This window comes from Lissotriton helveticus, chromosome 3_1 (genome assembly GCF_964261635.1).
Source record: "Lissotriton helveticus chromosome 3_1, aLisHel1.1, whole genome shotgun sequence".
Taxonomy (NCBI): domain Eukaryota; kingdom Metazoa; phylum Chordata; class Amphibia; order Caudata; family Salamandridae; genus Lissotriton; species Lissotriton helveticus.
The window spans coordinates 1,105,171,792-1,105,193,383 of record NC_136061.1 but is presented as its reverse complement, the minus strand read 5'-3'; the positions used below and the strand labels follow the sequence as shown (position 1 = coordinate 1,105,193,383).

The 21,592-nt window shown below is 45.5% G+C and overlaps 1 protein-coding gene across 4 annotated transcripts in view; it reads left to right on the top strand.

The window, feature by feature from the left end:
- Nucleotides 1-21,592, top strand: part of PKP4 (plakophilin 4) — a 771,376-nt gene that overhangs the window by 657,486 nt on the left and 92,298 nt on the right. For all 4 annotated transcript variants that reach the window (XM_078681704.1, XM_078681705.1, XM_078681703.1 and 1 more), the window contains one exon: nt 18,950-19,133. In XM_078681704.1, the coding sequence (XP_078537830.1) occupies nt 18,950-19,133 (184 nt within the window). The remainder of the gene's footprint in view (nt 1-18,949; nt 19,134-21,592) is intronic.

Here is a 21,592-nt window from a genome sequence, read left to right as displayed (position 1 = left end):
ATGGACGGAATGCTGACAATGCCTACATTCTCCCCCCAGTCAAAAGATGTGGGTAAATCCATTGTTCTTTGGCTCACTGTGCCACCCCAGTTTGGACCCAGTCATATGCAAATCAGTCTTGACCCTGCGCCCATGGGAACAGTCCAGACCGACCTGCCAGGCCAGGTCATCCCTGGACCGGAAACGAGTATTCTGAGAACGGTTTCAGGGTATGTCACCCTTCTTCAGCCAGACTAGCTTGAATCCAGTGGCACAGTGAGCAAGGGACCCACATCTGGGCATACCCATCCCACTTCGGGTGGAAAGTGTTATAGCAAACAAATGATGGACGGAATGCTGACAATGCAAACATTCTCCCCTAGGCAAAAGATCTGGGTTAACTCTATCGGTCTTTTGCCCACTACGCCACCCCAGTTTGGAGCCAGCCATATGGCATGGGGAACAAAAAAAGATAGATTTAGGCCCAGATCTCTGTACTAGGGTGAATGTATGACATTGTTCTGCATTCTGCCCATCAATTGTTCTTTTTCCTTCAAGCTCTTATTGGCTACTACCCTGTGGGTCCAAGCAGAGAAGTGCCGCGTTGTGCTTTAACCAATGACCAGGAAGTTTGTGGTCATGTATTATGGCGCGGGGCCTTCTGCCAGCTTATCTTAGTATTCAAGCCCTTTAATTTAGTTGCATATTGCACATATTCCTACTGGAGTCTTTGGGGAAACTATACAGAAGTCTAGTATTGTTCGAAGGCTTTTAATTTGCAACTTATTTAATTAAAATTATCCCAAAACATGACCCTGTTGTGTCCTTTGCAGTAATACTTCAAGTGCAGATGTAGTACGGAGTGGTGCTTTGCAGATGTGGCATACCAGGAAGCTTTGTAAATATGCTTTCCGAGTAAAAATAAAGGCAGCAGAGCAACTCGGTTATCCACAACCATAAGCCTTCAGATCGTAAACATGGATGCAAAACTATTTATCATAGATGCTGTTTAGCATGCTTTAATTTGCCACGGTTTGTTGGACACGCTGTTTGTGTGCCACGTGAGCCAGTAGACATTAGGTTAGACATTTAATTATGTTTTGTTAGCGTTTGGGCGGGAAAAATATTAATAAGTGATTTTGGGCCAGCTTGTTTTACTGCAACAGTTTCAACTAATTGCTGCTTCCTTGGGGTGCCTTCCAGCCAAGCCTGTTAACCTTCTAATCAGTGTCGACACGAGGGACGTGCAAGCAGGGTTTGTGAAACGTGTGCATTCTTTCCATACATCCCAGCAGCTGCATCTTTTGATAGCTGGTTCAGCCAGAGGGCATCCCTTGTGCACAATATTTTGCTACCACCGGGAGAGATCAGTTGTTTTGATATTTTTTGCCGAAATCTGTTGCAAGGGATGGGTTTTCTGCTAGATTATTATTTGAACTGAACGTATTTCTTTTTAGTCGTATTACAAATGCATACTAAATGTGTTTTGCCCCACCCAGCCATGCCTAAAAGCGCGCCTTTCCCAGAAATGTAAGGGCACAGATCAGATCGTCTCTAGGAATGAAGCTATATTTAAGCAACAATCTGGGATGATGGTTTCCATATTTGTTTTAAGTAAACAAATAATATTTTTGACTTTGTATTTTGGTGTTAAGTGATCTATTTACAGTGGCTTTTAACGTAATTTCAGTGTTCAGTCACATCTCTTATTGGCAAAGATTCCGTAGCATGTGACATAGGCAAGATAGCTCAGTAGCACATAGCTAAGATCTCATTTGAAATAGTTCATAAAATACTTTGTCTTAAAGGCTGTATACGTTTTATTTTTGAGGTATGGCATTCTGTACTTCTTGTTAGCTGATGCATGTCCTCTGTGTTTAACAATAGCAATGCTTCTGTTGACTTGTAAATCAGCTTTATTGTGATGATCATTCCAAGCTTTTCTACCCACATTATACCCAGTGTGGGCCCGATAGTCCTGCCCCACCTGGGTACAGCCTAAGACCATGCCCGGTAGCCGGGCTATGAGTGGTGTGCTTGGGCTTGTGCGTAGTAGCAGGCCTGCTTTAACACTGGTGGCGTCCTGAGCGACAATGTCTGTTGGCACCCCGCCCAATGAGCACCTTGGCCACGGATTACCTCACTAGCACCCTTTAAAGTGCCCCTCAAGTCGCCATAACCACTGTCTCTCAGATTCATTCAGTTTTATAGCACCGCTTGTACCAGTGTAAGGTGTCCGAGCACTTTACATCACACATGTGTGTAAATCAGTGTATTGGAAATGTTACATCAGACAGGACTACAAGGTGTATTGGTGACGTCATTGATTCTCAGGCAATAAAGTGTACGAGCCCTTATTCAGGAAAAGCACAATTTCGGAATTTAAAACGTAACATCATTGCTAGGGGTTCTCTTTAATAATAAGAATTGTTTTCTACCAAAATTAACCCTTTTCGCAAGATTAGGATGATGAAAGACTGGGCGAAAAAACATATAGCTCGAACATATACCTTGCAGTTTGCATGCAGCTGTTTGATGACAGTTAATAGCTCAATGTTCTATATTAGGATTTTGACTTAAAAACAAGTTAGAAAAAGAGCTCTCTTACAGAAGCAGTAACCATCTCTTACAGAAGCAGTAACCTTCTGACCTATTTACTTTATATTCACTTTGCGATCCGCATGGTACACGTTCATAGCAGCAGGCATTTTAACCCTCTGCACTACCTTAGGATGAGTCAAAACTTCCACTGGACAAACCTCCAGTCTCTTACCAGGAAGACGATTAATCACCAGAGTTATCCTGACATTTTAATTGATGCATGGAAATTGCTGGAGGCCAGGAATGCAGCAGCAGGTGCTTCTAAAATGATAATATACTAAAAATGAGGCCCTCACCCCAAGTCAGCGCCTGGAGCCGGCCCTGGGTAGTAGTCATGACCCGTTCTTGCTGAGCACTGCCTGTGGGAGTGCTCAGAGGCTCTTTACCAAGCATGTGATATTTGTCCAAGCCAACCTTTGGCGAAACACTGGACCCAGTATTCCTTCCTTCTGGATGACATACAAACCACCTTGGGCCCAGGATACCACTGCAGGCTGATGCACTCATGGAGAGCCAAGGCTGTGGGCCTGAAAGTGGTCAAAGGGAAGATATTGGTGCAAGGGCCCCAAAAGTTCTACTGTGGATCTCTATAGTAGAACAACACAGTGGCACTTGGTAGGGCACCCAAAGATTAATAAGAAGGATACATAGCGACGGAGTCAAAGGAGAAACCTAAATGATTCTATGTCGATCGGTGCCCAGGTGACTTGCTTCGGTCAGTAGTGGAATCCACACTGTGAGATAGAGACAACCCTGATTCACTGATGTGAAAGCTGTTGTATGAAGGCCTAAAAGAGAAACTGATCCTGCACTGACAAACCTACTAGAACAACTTGGGTGAAACGTTGCAAGCAACACTAACAGAGCCTGAAGCTACTGATTAAAATAGTCCAGAGAAGATAAGTCCCCATTCTGGAAGAGGTAAAGTAGACAACTCTGAATATGCGGTTCCAGAGAAAGCTCCACGTTGTTGGGCCAAGTTTCAAGGGAACGCTCGACATCTGGAGCAAGAAAACAGCCAAGAGGTGACTGAGATGTAGTCAGGAGCAGCCACATCAGGCCCTAAGGATAAGAAATCCTCTAATGGAGGATTCTCAATTATGCCACTTTTTTTTGTTTTTGTGTAACCTCTTCAGTGCTGCGCGAATTTCGCTGCAGTGCTGAAGGGTTTAAAATCGTATTGGCTCATGACGGAAACGTTCCGTCATCAGCACCGGAGCACCGACGCTGATGACGGAACCGCTCCGTCATGAGCATGGAAGGGGTTAATAATTTTTTTATTATTTTTGCTTGAGCAAGAAAACTAAACTGCTACAGAGCTCGTGTGCAGGGGCCAGCATAAAGACCTCGATCTTGACACTTGTTGCAAGCAGAGTTATACACATCAAAGTAGATATGCACTGTCTCCAGTCCAATGGGCAGTGTAGTCGCACTCGCATCAAAAGGTATGAGCCTTTCATCACCTGAACACAGTGCCAGCCTATTGTTTCTTAAATCCAGTGCATGTACTCCAAATAGTCGTACTTCTGAGGGACCCCACGTGCCTTGTACACCTGCTTTTCCATCGCTGCGCAAGAGTCTATTCCTCCGCCCCATTCATGCATTGGTGGCGTGTGCACATCCGTCAAGTACCTGGCCAAGTCTATCTTGTTTACAACAAGGGGTGGTGATGGACAGAGTCTCTGAATTAAGCAGAGTACTCTCACCCAGTCAAGAGATCAGGGCTAGATCCAACACCGTTTTTTAGCTCATTGCACCATCCCAGTTTCAGAACCTGGCTGTATGCAAATTAGTCTGTCCCTGGCCCAGTGCATCATGGGAACAGGGCAGACCAGACTACAAAAGCCAATTCTTACACTGGGAAGGAAACAAGCTTCCGGGGACCGGTTTCTGCCATTTCAGGCGTCTTCGGCCCGGCTTGCTTGAATCCTGATGGTGCAATGAGCAAGGGACTCACATCTGAGTATACTCTTCCACGCTTAGGGTGGACAAAATTATTTACAACAAGGGGTGGTGATGGACAGAGTCTCTGAATTAAGCAGAGTACTCTCACCCAGTCAAGAGATCAGGGCTAGATCCAACACCGTTTTTTAGCTCATTGCACCATCCCAGTTTCAGAACCTGGCTGTATGCAAATTAGTCTGTCCCTGGCACAGTGCATCATGGGAACAGGGCAGACCAGACTACAAAAGCCAATTCTTACACTGGGAAGGAAACAAGCTTTTCTGAATAGTTTTTGGCCGCTATAGGTGTGGCAGGGTATACTCAGACATGAGTCCCTTGCTCACTGCTCCATCAGGATTCAAGCAAGCCGGGCCGAAGACGCCTGAAATGGCAGAAACCGGTCCCCGGAAGCTTGTCTCCTTTCTGGTGAAGAATTGGCTTGGTAGTTTGGTCTGCCCTGTTCCCATGATGCACTGGGCTAGGGACAGACTAATTTGCATATAGCCAGGTTCTGAGCTGGGATGGGGCAGTGAGCTAAATAACGGGTGATGGGTCAAGCCCTGATCTTTGGACTGGGTAAGAGTGGTCTGCTTAATTCAGACACTCTGTTCATCACCACCCCCTTTTCTGAATCGTTTTTGGCCACTATAGGTGTGGCAGGGTATACTCAGACATGAGTCCCTTGCTCACTGCTCCATCAGGATTCAAGCAAGCCGGGCCGAAGACGCCTGAAATGGCAGAAACCGGTCCCCGGAAGCTTGTCTCCTTTCTGGTGAAGAATTGGCTTGGTAGTTTGGTTTGCCCTGTTCCCATGATGCACTGGGCCAGGGACAGACTAATTTGCATATAGCCAGGTTCTGAGCTGGGATGGGGCAGTGAGCTAAATAACGGTGATGGATCAAGCCCTGATCTTTGGACTGGGTAAGAGTGGTCTGCTTAATTTAGACACTCTGTTCATCACCACCCCCTTTTCTGAATCGTTTTTGGCCACTATAGGTGTGGCAGGGTATACTCAGACATGAGTCCCTTGCTCACTGCTCCATCAGGATTCAAGCAAGCCGGGCCGAAGACGCCTGAAATGGCAGAAACCGGTCCCCGGAAGCTTGTCTCCTTTCTGGTGAAGAATTGGCTTGGTAGTTTGGTCTGCCCTGTTCCCATGATGCACTGGGCCAGGGACAGACTAATTTGCATATAGCCAGGTTCTGAGCTGGGATGGGGCAGTGAGCTAAATAACGGTGATGGATCAAGCCCTGATCTTTGGACTGGGTAAGAGTGGTCTGCTTAATTCAGACACTCTGTTCATCACCACCCCCTTTTCTGAATCGTTTTTGGCCACTATAGGTGTGGCAGGGTATACTCAGACATGAGTCCCTTGCTCACTGCTCCATCAGGATTCAAGCAAGCCGGGCCGAAGACGCCTGAAATGGCAGAAACCGGTCCCCGGAAGCTTGTCTCCTTTCTGGTAAAGAATTGGCTTGGTAGTTTGGTCTGCCCTGTTCCCATGATGCACTGGGCCAGGGACAGACTAATTTGCATATAGCCAGGTTCTGAGCTGGGATGGGGCAGTGAGCTAAATAACGGTGAATGATCAAGCCCTGATCTTTGGACTGGGTAAGAGTGGTCTGCTTAATTCAGACACTCTGTTCATCACCACCCCCTTTTCTGAATCGTTTTTGGCCACTATAGGTGTGGCAGGGTATACTCAGACATGAGTCCCTTGCTCACTGCTCCATCAGGATTCAAGCAAGCCGGGCCGAAGACGCCTGAAATGGCAGAAACCGGTCCCCGGAAGCTTGTCTCCTTTCTGGTGAAGAATTGGCTTGGTAGTTTGGTCTGCCCTGTTCCCATGATGCACTGGGCCAGGGACAGACTAATTTGCATATAGCCAGGTTCTGAGCTGGGATGGGGCAGTGAGCTAAATAACGGTGATGGATCAAGCCCTTATCTTTGGACTGGGTAAGAGTGGTCTGCTTAATTCAGACACTCTGTTCATCACCACCCCCTTTTCTGAATCGTTTTTGGCCACTATAGGTGTGGCAGGGTATACTCAGACATGAGTCCCTTGCTCACTGCTCCTTCAGGATTCAAGCAAGCCGGGCCGAAGACGCCTGAAATGGCAGAAACCGGTCCCCGGAAGCTTGTCTCCTTTCTGGTGAAGAATTGGCTTGGTAGTTTGGTCTGCCCTGTTCCCATGATGCACTGGGCCAGGGACAGACTAATTTGCATATAGCCAGGTTCTGAGCTGGGATGGGGCAGTGAGCTAAATAACGGTGATGGATCAAGCCCTGATCTTTGGACTGGGTAAGAGTGGTCTGCTTAATTCAGACACTCTGTTCATCACCACCCCCTTTTCTGAATCGTTTTTGGCCACTATAGGTGTGGCAGGGTATACTCAGACATGAGTCCCTTGCTCACTGCTCCATCAGGATTCAAGCAAGCCGGGCCGAAGACGCCTGAAATGGCAGAAACCGGTCCCCGGAAGCTTGTCTCCTTTCTGGTGAAGAATTGGCTTGGTAGTTTGGTCTGCCCTGTTCCCATGATGCACTGGGCCAGGGACAGACTAATTTGCATATAGCCAGGTTCTGAGCTGGGATGGGGCAGTGAGCTAAATAACGGTGATGGATCAAGCCCTGATCTTTGGACTGGGTAAGAATGGTCTGCTTAATTCAGACACTCTGTTCATCACCACCCCCTTTTCTGAATCGTTTTTGGCCACTATAGGTGTGGCAGGGTATACTCAGACATGAGTCCCTTGCTCACTGCTCCATCAGGATTCAAGCAAGCCGGGCCGAAGACGCCTGAAATGGCAGAAACCGGTCCCCGGAAGCTTGTCTCCTTTCTGGTGAAGAATTGGCTTGGTAGTTTGGTCTGCCCTGTTCCCATGATGCACTGGGCCAGGGACAGACTAATTTGCATATAGCCAGGTTCTGAGCTGGGATGGGGCAGTGAGCTAAATAACGGTGATGGATCAAGCCCTGATCTTTGGACTGGGTAAGAGTGGTCTGCTTAATTCAGACACTCTGTTCATCACCACCCCCTTTTCTGAATCAAGTCTATCTTGGCCACCATATATGCTGTGGCGATTAAGGAGCGCATGGCTCCAGAGTCCCCCAGTAAGATGAACTCTGGGTCAAGTGCTAAAGGTATGCCCACCACCCATCCAATCCGACTATTAATTGCAGTCCAATATGCTTACCTGCTTTGGCAGGTCCACAAAACATGATAGAGGAAGCCCAGAGAAAGGCTACATCACAACCATACAGGGTCTCGAGCACGTCACCTATGCCAGCGATGCTCCGGGCAATAATACATTCTATGAAAATACTTGAATTGCATCAAGTGGAAGCACATGGATATAGCAAGCGTTCTCTAGGTCATTTTCACCTCCACCCACTCCTCATTTTCGAAGGTCCCCACGTCTTCCTTCCACTCACTCTCAAGGTTCCCCAGGGATCTGGTGTGTTTGTTACCAGTGATTTATACAGCCTGGAAATGCCCCTTCACTCAGCCCATCAGTGACTAATTTGCATTGTTGGGTTGAATTCCGAGAGAGAGCCTCTAGTCTATCCTTGTAGCTCTCCAGAGATGTCACAATAGATTTCAATAGAACAGTGGCGAGTGTAGGTGGAACTCATGCGCCAGTTCTTGGAAAGGCCACAAGTGCCCATCCCTCCAGACCTCACCTAGTGTGAGATGCCAATCAAGCCTCAGTATCGGACCCCCATCAGGCCCACTGTTTCTTCTATATGGTGAAGTGCTGCATACCAACAGCGGATTGGGACCTGTGTAATAGACGACAGAGTGTGGGGATGCCCGACTGTAAAGCAATGAAGGTAGTCCATGAGGATGGAGCAGCGTAGCTTCAGTGAGTGGGCTGGGTACCCCTAGTCGCCCGGAACCAGTCATTTATGTTGACCAGCTGTGAGGCCTAGTAATACAGCCTCCCCCAATCCTGGAAATATGGGACTGCAGGGCAGTAAAGAAAGTGGGCTGCAGTGGATAAGGATAATGCTGCAGCACATATCAAGTGAGGGAGAGGCGTCAACTAAAATCGCACCCTGTGTCCTACTATTGAAAGCGACAGCTTAGCCCACTTGTCTTGTCTCTCACGGCCCTGGCCATTAAGGAAACTATGTTGAGGCCCCAGGATTTTGACAGGGCATGACTGTCGCCTTTTTTAAAATAAGGAAATTGACCTCCGCTATTCATAGTCGAGGATTCACCCAACATCGTCCCTTCGCTCCCTGAGTGGGCACCAGGGTTGAGTCATTCCAGTTGACTTTAAGCCCAGAAGTCTCCCAATACATTTCGAAGATGATCATAAGCCTGGCAGGGATTCTTGAGGTTTCTGGAGAAAGAGGAGCATGTCATCTCTGTATTGCGAAACCCGATCCTCCGGTCCCCGAGCCCGAAAGCCAACCCTATTTGAGCACGCTAAGGGCTGTGCGTGGTGTGGGGTTGATAGCTGCCTATGGGTTTAGCCACAGGGGCTGGCGGCAGGCGAAGTTGTGGCCAACTCTCCACTACGCACAGCCCAATCGGTGTGTGTAGCATGAGATTGGCTGCCTGTGTGGAGTTGGAAGCAGGGCCTGGCTGTTTTTTTTCCTGTGAAAATATATACATTCAGCTATTATATATAATAGAAATGGTTTAGGTGTATACCTCTCAGCAAATGATAGGAATACTGCTGACACAAGTTATCTATACCATAAATGTCCTTTTGTCTTTGTGGTAACTATGGGCCAGATGTATGAACACTTTTTCCCATAGACACAGAATGGGTAAAACTGTTTGATACATCTGGCCCTATGTCTCACCTGTTGTCCTTTGTAGCAATACAGTTGGTTTGTTAACCTTTTCTCATGAAAATGCTATGAATGTTAAATAAATAATTTGCCCTCTGGATGAGTACCATACAGCCTCGTTTTTCAGTACCAAGAGGGAGGGATATAAAAGGCTCATGGTCCAATATTTGATTTACAGTACTCCTAGCTAATCACCCAGGGCAATGGAAGGGATTCTGCCCTTTGGTAAGCCTCCTAGAAAATGCCACTGAGCTGTAAATGATCACAGTGGAGCGTGCTGACCAGAATAGATAGGTCTACACTGGTTTGACATTTTGAAGAATCTGGCCAAGGTGTCTACTCTGCGAACACTTGAGATTCTTGTACACATAGGTAGACATATTTTGTATTCAAAACTTAAGCTATTTGTTGTAGTATGAAAGTTATAATGTATTAGCCATTTAAGTTGTTCTGGTGGTGCAGCGTGGGGAGGCAGTAACAAATAAACAAAACAAAAAATCTGACGCTCAGCGCTCTTCTCCTCTTCTGCTCCTCTGGGCACCGGCTCCTAGACTCCCCTGCAGCCAATCCTGATGCTGCTCTCACCATGAAAGCAGTGTCGGGATTGGGCGGAAGGCACTGGTTTTGCGCTCCATCAGGAGCTGGGAGCCTGTGTCAGCTGGTCTCGCTCCACCCAGCAAGGCAGCTGGGTCCTAAGACAGCTGTCCAAACTGTAATGCGCACTGACAGCATTGCCCAACACTCCCCCTGCTTCAGTGCTGTGGCCTCACTCACAAGACTCGGACGGACGAAAAATAAAATAATTTTAATTCTATTTTTAGTATGCTGCTGGGGGGGCGTCGCTACTCCGCCATAGTGGAGGAGCCGCCAGTGGTTCAAATCTATTCTGCTTTTAAGTTTACCTCATGATATATTCTCTGACCTGCCCCCCCTTCCACTCCCACCCTCACCCCCATTTATAAAACGTGTCCCACAGATTGCAGCTTTTCATGAATCATTACTTGGTTAGTATTAGAGGGCTAATTCTGTGAGAAATTTTTGGTAAATAAAGACTTTTATAACCTGTAGGGCCTGTAACATTGGATAGAATTAAAACTCTCATATTCCACTGCATTTCATCCGCAGGTCTACTGAAGCTTGTGTTTCAGGTCCATGGACATCCCTTTGCCCCTGCTCAACCTCATATTACAATAAAATGAAAATCTTCTGTTCATAAGGTATGCCTTCCTACTCATCCATCACATGATCAGGTTATGCAGTCCTGCCACTTGCATTCCTCCTTATTTATTTAAAAGGTCGGTTTGAATGGGTTTGCATAGCGGCTGAAGATGTAAATAAAAACTGCCATTACAGGAGGGATGGGCAGGCTGTTCCCTCAGGCCCAATTACAATGCAATGGTTTCGGCATTATTGAAGGTAGAGCTATTGGCATTGCTCATGACATTTTTATTTATTTTTTAAACATAAATAAATGCTATTGTCATTTACAATGGCAATAGGTGAGCATTAGACAGTAGTAGAGAGTATTCCCGGACACAGAGCCACACACAGACAGAGCCACACACACACACAGACGGCTCTGTCTCTGTGTGTGTGTGTGTGTGTGTGTGTGTGTGTGTGTGTGTGTGCGTGGCTTTGTCTGTGTGTGTGTGTGTGTGCGTGGCTCTGTCTGTGTGTGTGTGCGTGGTTCTGTCTGTGTGTGTGTGTGTGTGTGTGTGTGTGTGTGTGTGTGTGCGTGGCTCTGTCTGTGTGTGTGTGTGTGTGTGCGTGGCTCTGTCTGTGTGTGTGTGCGTGGCTCTGTCTGTGTGTGTATGCGGCTCTGTGTGTGTGTGCGCGCGGCTCTGTCTGTGTGTGTGTGTGCGTGGCTCTGTGTCCGCGAATACTCTCTACTACTCTCTAATGCTCACCAATTGCCATTGTAAATGACAATACCATTTTTTTATGTTTTTAAAAAAAAAAAATGTCGTGAGCAATGCCAATAGCTCTACCTTTAATAATGCCGAGACCATTGCATTGTAAATGCTTGTTACAATTGCCATTGGTTTTGGCCAGACGTAGAATCACCATCACATCGAGTCAAAGGGCACCCAAGATAAAGCACTGGCAGAGTGAAGTCCAGGAGTGGTCGCTAGCAGAGGAGAACCATATGAAACTTAGTAGAAAAGACAAATGAGTAGATGGGGACATCACAGTCTGGCAAAATACATGTGAAAACTAAAACTTCTAAACCAAGATGACGACAGAGTCAACAGATGGCGACAGCCCAAAGGAACATGTGGGAGATAGCACGGATTAGATGGAGGGAGAGAACCAGATTTAGGCCAGTAAAAAGAGAAGCATGCGATCAGTGGATACTGTGTTGTACCCTGGAGGGGATCCTGAGGAAACGAATGAGTAATGGATGGCTGGAGAAACGCCTTCTCACATTAAACCCACTGTGCTATCTATGTACATCACACTCAAATAACTGCTGAACTGTGTTGGAAAAAAAATGAAAATAAAGGTGTTAAAAAAATCTGCTCCAGCATAGTCTACGTAATGTTTAGAATATGAGGGGCAACCAGAGCCTACGGAGGCATCCGTGACAAGATGTTGGCCTCAACATAATGGGGGTAATCACTGAAGTACAGAGGACACCATCTGAGAAAAAACAGTGCCAACATGCCTGATGAGCGCTAGCCTGCATTGGCTTGGCACACCATGTAAGTACCTGAATGTGTAAGGAGTGCCCTGGCAGAGCTTTGGAACAAATGCAATTAAAAATGATGCTCTAAAATATACAATTTCCCCCCATATTTCATCAAAATGTTCGAGCCAGGGATGGATGGAGAGAACATCCCCCGTCCCGCACAGCCCGCCTCACCGTCCTTTGAAGTCAGGCTTGCTCCCTTCCATTGCTAAAAGAGTGACAGGTATCCCACCCACTGCTTTCAAAGATAACCAAGCCCACGACCCATGCACCGCATCGCAGGTGAAGACGAAAGCTGACTCACCGTGTAAACTTTGTTCCCACATTCCTGTGAACTGGAGGCGATGGAGCGGGGCGAGGCGGTTGGTGGTTAGTTGTCACAAGCCAGGCTGGACATCTTCACGTGCAACAGGCAAGCGAGAACACAGAGAAGCATCCGGGGTGTCGCTCACGGCGTCACCCACCACCGTCAAGCGCTTTATCTGAAACCAGTTCCTTCGGAGCGCGGCAGGTGGTTACAGGTTACGGAGCGATGGACGGGGGACAAGGGGCGGAGGGCAGTTCCCGGGTGAGCTGCAGAAACATCCGTTCAATTGCAACACAACTGCGAAACAGCAGAACGATTCCTGCAAGGAAGTTCTGCTGCTCTACAAACACCTCCACCTAGAGAGCAGCTGGGAGAAGCAACCTGCTGCGACAGACCCCGCCGGGGTGTGAGCCTTCCACCGGACGGGCGCACAGCACCGCCGGGGTTTGTCTCACTGAAATATTCTTTAAAGGGGGAGGGTTAAGAGGAAAGAAATTACTAGAGAAGCAAAGACGGTGCAACTTGCAAGTCACCTCAGGGGTCTTAAATGTAAGCAAACAAACGGAGGAGGTGGCGTAAAGTTCTCTCTCGTTAAGCAGCAAGTTACGTTTAACACTACCACGGTGGCGAGCCTCAAACAAGCCAGTCGGTGATCGATGCACGTTTTTCTGAGAGCACCAACTAATAAAGCAACTTTATAGTCTCTCTGCTTTTCTAAGCTCCGCTTTTGCTTACAATCTGAATAGAACCGGTTTCTTGATGGTGTCACACCTCCGAAGTATCCAGGGAGGAGGGTCACCGCTTCCTCGTGCTGTTGCAAGAGCCCTCAATTACCCCATGTTAAGCCAGCGGCAGCACAAGGCTCAGCTATGTGGGAATCGTCAATAACAAACATTGGCTACGCCAACTGCAGGGCACAAGCCATAACAAGACAACAACAACAACAAAAATGGCGGCCGCAAACGTCCGAAATGTTCGGAATCGGGGGCGTGTTTTTTGCGTTCTGAGTGACGGATGACGTCACAGGGCGAAAGAACGCAAAAAACACGCCCCCGAATCCGAAAGAGACGGGGCTTGAATGGAGAGACACCCCTCTCCTCCAATGGCTGGCCTCCGTTTAGGAAGCCAGCCAATGGAGGAGAGGGGCGGGTTCAAACCCCCCTTACCTAAAAACATAAAATCTTCGGACTCCGCCCACTGCTTCGCAGTGCGACGGTCCTCGGCCTAAAAACGGGCTTACATCTGGCCTCGAGCCGTGGACTGTGGGCATCGGCCCAATGCCTGCCTTGCCAGTCCGACCCTGAATTGAAGATATTTTGTGATTCCTGATGCTACTTTCCGGAACCCAAGACCGCCCCACGCACAGTACATCCACAGCTTTGTTTAGCATGGTCGTTATTTACGAGGAAATTGGTCGGTTACTGTACACGGAGGACGTCAAACTGTTGGGCGGTCTTTCCTGCTGGGCCTGGATTGATGTCAGGAAGGGGGAGGGAGGCACCACTCTCTGTTCAACAGGAGGATTTACTGAGCCCATAGGGAACCCAGACAAACGTCATGGTGGAAACAGTGCTGTGTTTTCAGTGAGTGAAAACCAAGTGCCTGCAAGGCTCTCTGTAGTGAGCCTTTAATAACGCCTTTTGTCATCCATGTAGTGCAGGTGTGAAAAAATGAGGTAAAGGCTTCAATTGAGTTTAAAATTCAGACCCTCCTCCCCCTTTTTCCTGCTGCAGAATCAAACTGGGTATGTTTTTACGTTTTTAAAGATTTGGGGCTGCCAATAACATGTTGGCAGTCATGTATGTTATTGCATGTTTAAAGGGATAACTGACCATGCCCTAAATGTTTGCACTGTTAGATATGCTCAGCTCTGCTGACCTCATAGAACCGTTGTGAGAAATTTGGGGGTGGGGGTGGGGTGGTGGAGGGGTTATGTTTTTTTCCAATTGCTCTGCAGTTTGTGTGGGTCTCCGTATGCAAGTTTTCCTGACATTTTTTGCTTTTTGCAATCAAGAATTTCTGGGCTGCTGTCTTGATATTTCCTCAGGTGAGGCAAAACCCCAGTCTATTTATGAAGATAAAATTGCTTGCCTAGTTAAGCATCCCTCATTAACCTTACCCCAGTCTTTCCGAAAACACTTTTTTCCCAAGTTAAGGTCATAGAACTAAAGTCATGGCAACTCATGACTAGAGGGCCTCTGATATCAGATGATATAAAGAAAACAATACATCAAGGGATGGCCATATACCTGAAGGCTGGCAACCTTACTTTTAGGGGGCTCCAGTCGTGCATGATGTAAACAACGTGGTCGCTTTGTGGAAAGCTTTTTTTTTTTTATAAATATTAAAAACTGAAGCAGATGCGAGAATGGGGAGTGGCTGAAGAAAGTCGCCTGAAAATGGTACGTAAAGATGAGAATCTTTGGACTAATTGGGGCGTATGCTGAAGGCACGGCGGGGACACCAGATACTACTCCACCTGCTCAGGGTTCAGATAATGTCAGTACCCCCCTCCACATAGAGGGGTGAACACCGAGAGAGGATGGGATTGATTGGCCCTGCACTCCATCCCAAGCTACCCCTCTGGACACCTGACAGCCGAGCCCCAGAGAATAAACAAGTTTCGCACATGACAAGACCCGTAACCAGTCGCTGCTGCTTTGTAGAATTAGGTACATTATTGTTTTTTTTATCTGTAATTACTGATGGTTCTAATTAAAAATGGTTGCACGCAGAAATCCGAGACGGGCAGACGTCTGAGCACTGTCACAGCTATACAAGTGTTAAAGAGAATGTAACAGCTAAACGTATCGTACATGAATTTTAAGCCACGATCTCCTATGTTAGCAAACAGATGGCCCGCCATTTATATGTATGGCACTCTGCGGGATGTGTTTTTATGCAACATTACTAATAAAAACAAGTTTAATCCAAAAAACTGAAGCAGGTCACGCGGCAAAAAGGAGTAATCTCAATCAATCAATCAATCAATCATGCCATTTGTATAGCGCACTACTCACCCGGGAGGGTCTCAAGGCGCTTGGGGGGAGGGGTATGCTACTGCTCGAACAGCCAGGTCTTGAATGAAGCCTGTTAAATAAGCAGAGACTGCGAAAGATTAAGCATTTTGTCTCCGTTTCAGTTATTACATATCCTTTGTAACAGCGGGATACAGGAATTGTAATTACTTCTTTAGCGGAGTTGAATGAAGGAGTTTGCTGTCCAGTAATGAGCATGTTAAAGAAGAGGAGCAAGCGGCCATACCAGCAGTGGTTACCATAACAACTGCAAGATCAGCAGTAGGATAGGACATAGAAATGGGAAGAAGGGGAAGCATAGTCCAGGAGAGAGCCACAACCCTATGGCTAAAAGCAGTGACTATCACCCATGTAACCAATACACGTGCTGTGACGTATACAGAGGGAATGGTAGTGGTCCCTTTTCAGTGGTTTATCTGAACACTCCTCTATTCTCATATCTACCACTCCGAGGAAGAGCGAGCTTTGCTTACGGAAGGCTATTCCATCTGCCGTGCTAGCATGGACCAAGAAACTCTTTGAACTGAACTACAAGATGGGTAACTATCTTTGAGCAAAATCGATTATGATTCTGAGACTCCCATCTCATGCACAATGAGTAAGTGGAAAGTCTGTTTATTTTACCACTATTCACGCAAACTTACATTATTCTTGTCTTGGGTAACACTGATTTTTCTTTTGGGTGTGCCTAAAAGTCTCTCTTTATTTCGTGGGAAACACTTGAGGATGATGGGGGCAACTTTTTTTTTCTTTTCTTTATTACATTTTAATTTTGGCCACTTCGTGTTGCAGTGCACTTGTAGTATGAGATCTAGTTGAAAAAAGCATTGATGGAAGTCCTGTTCGTCGGGTGCGTGCATGCTGCTTAGTTGAATGATGTTTGTCCAATAAATAATTTACCTTAGAACTTCTAAAGAAAATAATACTTTCTAAATGAACAGAGCCGTCTTATTAGTATTGACGCTGAGGAAACTCTATTGGCAGATGTATCATCAGCTGGAGATGACGTAAAACTAAATGATTCACTGGCAGATCTTATATTGCACAAGCTCGTTAAAGGGAACGCAAAGCTAGAATTGAATCTCTTCAATTTAAGGTGGTGTGGATTCATGACTCAGTGAGGTCTATGCTAAATTAAGCCAATTCTAATTTTATGAAGAATACTTGTGTCTTGTTCACACCCTCAATTAAGTGCATATATATATAACAAGGTAATTTAAGTCACCTAATTAGACCTGAAAAGCTATAATCACTCTTCTCTACAAAAAAGACCAAACATTAATTATCTGTCACATTGGCCTCTATCCCTCGTCATTCTCTCTGATTAACTGCTTTCATAAATACTGCAAATAGACTGGTGACGTACATGTTGGCTTTGTCAATCTGAATTATTCCATGGCGAGTTACTCAGCATGGCCTGAATAAGTTGCTCACAGCCCCGCAGCAACTTAGCTCAGCTGTCTCCATCAAAGAGGTATGTCGACTGCTGACCTACGTAGGGGCTGCAACCTCTGAAAAGATGTGACTTCATGATGGAGGGGTCCTTTGATTTTCCAGATTTTTGACAGAATGGGTTTAAGAAGTTACTTTTAACAGTTTTAGGACTACAATTTGTATTATTTGCTACTTAATTATGCACAAGTGGTGAGTCTCCTACTATTCCCCATCCAGAGCGGCTATTCGAATCCAGTAAGGGCCTTGATGTTAGTATCCTAACCATTGCCAACCAAAATTAGTCTTTTGAAAGGGTTCCGGTTTATCTATAAATGAGTGTCTTTGCTCTCTCCATTGGCTTAAAGAATGCAGCGTAGATTTATGTTGAACTTCCCTCTGAAAGGATAGTTGATGTAGTTTGATTTTTGGGGATAGATGCATGCTGGGAAGGGCTCACCACTATACTGCTGTATGATGTGACAGCAAGGGTAAAGCCTTTGGTTAGTCTCCCTTTACCAATTTTTTTTTTTCTGGTGATAAAAATGTCATATGTTTCTAAGTATCTCAAACTAATTACATTTCACAATGTTTTATTAGCTGTGCAGTATGCTTCCAAGTGGTCTCTACATAGACTGGTGTAAATGTAGCTGCCAGAGTTACATTGTGGGAGAGGTGGATTGTATTGGATTTTGTATTATCTGATTTCTCAAAGTCAGTCTGACAAGTTCTGGTTCAGGATTAGTTGCTTTGACTGCATGTGGCCAGATGCTTTCATTAACTCTACTCCTAATACTACAAGGTTTCAACCAAAACATAATTATTAGATTTAGCCCCATCTCTTATGAATTTGGCAAAATACATAATTTGTATGCTTGTAATGAGCCACTCAACCTGTTTGCTGAGAAAACTCATCAGTTTCCTACATTCACTCTTTATCTCTCCAGACACACTCTTCCCTGCTAGCACCTGTTCAGCAAACTATCAGCTAAACGTTGTGAATTTTTAAAACTGCTTGAACTTAAAGGCGAGTTCTCCCCTGTACCTCACAGAATCCTCTGCAGCACAAGTACTGCTGTTTGCGTACCTTTACCACTTTCCCTCCCTCATGTCATCCTGTGCCCGGTATAAGTTTAGGTGATATAAATTGCGAAAATCATAGCATTGAAATGCGCTCTTTGGGCACTACAGTCCTCCCTTCCTGCGTTAAATTCGGCCTTTAAATTCTCCTTCCTTTAATGCCAAACATATAAGTGTTGGGTACCATTGGGATGTACCACCCTATTGGTGATATTGGGATGTACCACCCTATCGGTGATCTCAGATGCTCCCGCCAGCCTTTTTGTCTCTGATCTCAGACACGAGAGGGTAATTTAAGGTAATAAGAAGGCACGGCAGAGAGGTCAGGGCAGTCTTAACAAAATTGGAATATAAGAACTAACAACCAATGTAATGGTCTACAGTATAAAATGATTTATTCTCGAGAATCTCTGTTGCTTTCACAATTTCATTTGTTGCTTGAACTTCCTAGTTTTAATAGCAGACGACAAGGTTGGGACGTTTGCTTCACGTCTGTACCGAAATTGATTTGATATGAGATTATAGTTAGCCATTGTTCTGCAGTTCAGTCAGAGTTCAGACCACGTATTTTTATGCATATTTTTTTTATCTTGGAGACGATCTTAGAAAATCACATCATTGCCTGGGATGGTGAGCTGGCTTGAAATGAGTAAATATTTTATCTAAAAATCAAAACGAAACCACAAAAGTGTGTTTTGACATTTATTGCATTTCTAATTGGGTTTCTAACAAGCACCCAGAACTAATTTTCTCTTAGTGTTATTTCGCCTTTTCACTTACAATTCTCATCAAATTTAAGAATGTTCTATTTCAGTCTGTGACTAGTTTTGGTATAGGGAAGAGCACCTTGCGAGTACCTTAAATTTAGCATTTCGTTGTACATGCCTTGCAAAAATAAATTAAATGAAGGGGCTGTTTATACTCGGTCCGTTTCTAGCTTAAGTTTGTGTTCATGTTTATTACAATGACTTTCTCGCATATCTTTTATATATATATTGTTATGAAAGCAGTATCATAAATTCCAATTTTATGGGAATTGAAAAATAACAATAATTTGTTGAACTTATATTGCTAGGTGTTATTTGGAATCTATCATCGTGTGATGCTGTAAAAATGACAATCATTCGTGATGCGCTTTCAACTCTTACAAACACTGTGATAATTCCCCATTCTGGATGGAATAATTCTTCGTTTGATGATGATAACAAAACCAAGTTCCAGTCTTCCTCAGTGCTACGCAACACCACTGGATGCATGAGGTACAATTCTTTTTATAAACAGAAATAAGTTGTTTGAGGCATATGAGCTGCAGGTTGTACACTTCTGCATATATCGCCATCTGGTGTTGGGCTCGGATGTCTGCATGTTGTTTTTGTCTTCGAAGAAGTCTTGTAGTCACGAGGTTGGTGACTCCTCCTTTGGTCGACAGTGTGCATATGTTTTTGTACAGTTGGGAAGGTGCACAAAGGAAAAGTCAATTTTCTCCAAAGTTATATAGAAAGCATCTTTATTGTCGTCCGTAAAAATTGGACCTCAGCCAACGCGTTTCGTTCCACAGACAGAACTTCCTCAGGGCTCTTACGATAATTAATGGCAAAAGTTGCCCGCGCTCAGAACAAGTGGTGGGGGTATCTATCAGTGTTGTAAGGAAACGTCCAAAACAATCTGGAAGTTAGACTGCTTGTGCCTAGACCTTCAGACAAATCCGTCTTCGAATAGGTAAACCCCACGGAATCAGTAATGGTAATACCAGTGGCTGAGAACAGCCAGTATCCGTGATAAGACACACCAACGGTACCAATGATTCTTTGTTTTAAGGTTTTCAAAACCTTTTTGAAGCCAATGCACATAAAAGAGCAAACTCTCAGGGGTCAGGTGACACACCACCTCCTGATAAGGAATCTAAATTATTAGATGCATCAGGCAAACGTATGGCGTCTCAAGCAGCAAACTCATGGAAAATAGCCAACACACAAGTCCTTCTGGCAAGGTATGGCAGAGCTCACTATGATGAGGTAGAACAGCTCATTCAACATCTACCGCCACAATATAGGGACAAAGCCAATGACCTTATATAAGAAGGCAAACTAATCACTAATACATCTATAAAATGCGTGCTCGATGCAGCAAACACCGCATCCCGCGCAGTAAGTACCAGTGTTTTGCTACGTAAACATGCCTGGCTCAGGGTATCTGGTTTTACAAAATACCATCCTTAATCAACCTTTTGACCAAGAGCACCTTTTTGGCCCTGCAGTAAACACATCTTTGGAAAAGATTAAAAAAGACACAGAAACTGCCAAGTCTATGGGATCTCTACAGTCACCCTCTAACAGAGGCTCCTTTCGGCTTTACTTCTATAGAGCAGGCTCCAAAACAAATACATCCAAAACAGGCTCCAAAACAAATACATCCAAAACAAATACATCAGAACACCCTTCCTTATCCTACAAAAGTCCCAACCAGGGCTCCTTTTCCAGAGGATAGAAGAGGGGGTTACAGTGGTAACAACAACAAGGGCAGAGGCAGGGGTAATAACACCCGCAGCTCCCTCAATACCAAACAGTGACTTCCCTGCGCTTCCCCCCGATCATCCCACTCCTGTCAGGTGACGCCTCTCACAGTTCCTGCCTGTCTGGTTATTGCCTGGAACTCACTTCTACCCCTACCAACATACCCTCTCCAACCGTCCAGAATACAACAATATCTAGGAGCTGCACTAAATACTTCCACAGCCCTAGCATATCCCAACCCAGTCAGGATAACAACTATACAAACACTAGTTCAAAGTTTTCAGCCACAACACTCACTACCAGCACGAGTGTTCATGCAACTAATAGGGATGATGGCCTCTTGCATTTTTCTCGTCCCTCATGCAAGACTTCAAATGCGTCCATTACAAGCGTGCCTAGCACATCAGTGGAACCAGGCTCAAGGTCAGCTAACAGATCTGGTTTGGTGGACGACCGCACCTATCGCTCTCTGCAATGGTGGAACACACAGAACCTTTCCAAAGGGCAATCTTTCCTCAAGCCACAGATCTGGTGTAAGTCCAACTTCTAGGCAAAACTGTCCTGATTCGTACTGACAACATTACAGCAATGTATTACAAACAAAAGCAAGTGGGGACACACTCCCTACAGCTATCACACCTAGCTCAAAGCATATGGAGATGGGCCATTCCGCAAAAAATATACCTCCTGGCAGAACATCTACCAGGGGTACACAATCCAATAGCAGATCTGCTCAACCGTCAAGCACTACAGATCCATAAATGGGAACTTCATCTTCAAGTTCTTCTTCCATTCTTTCGCATGTGGGGACACCCAGAAATAGATCTGTTTGCCACACACCAAAACGCAAAATGCCCAAACTTCGCATCCAGGTATCCACACCCATTGTCCAGACGCAATGGGCTATGGATGAATTGGTCGAACAAATTTGCCTACGCTTTTCCGCCTCTCCCACTCGTTCCGTTAGTGGTGAAGAAACTCAAACAACATTCCCTCACAATCATCCTAGTTGCTCCAACATGGGCAAGACAACCATGTTTCACAACTCTATTGAAACTATCAGTAGTACCACATCAAAAGCTATACCTCTCACCCAAAGTTCTTACTCAGAACCATGGAGAGATAAGACACCCAGATCCCAATCAACTCAACATTGCGATCTGGCTCCTGAAATCTTAGAGCTTGGCTACCTTAATCTCCCGCCA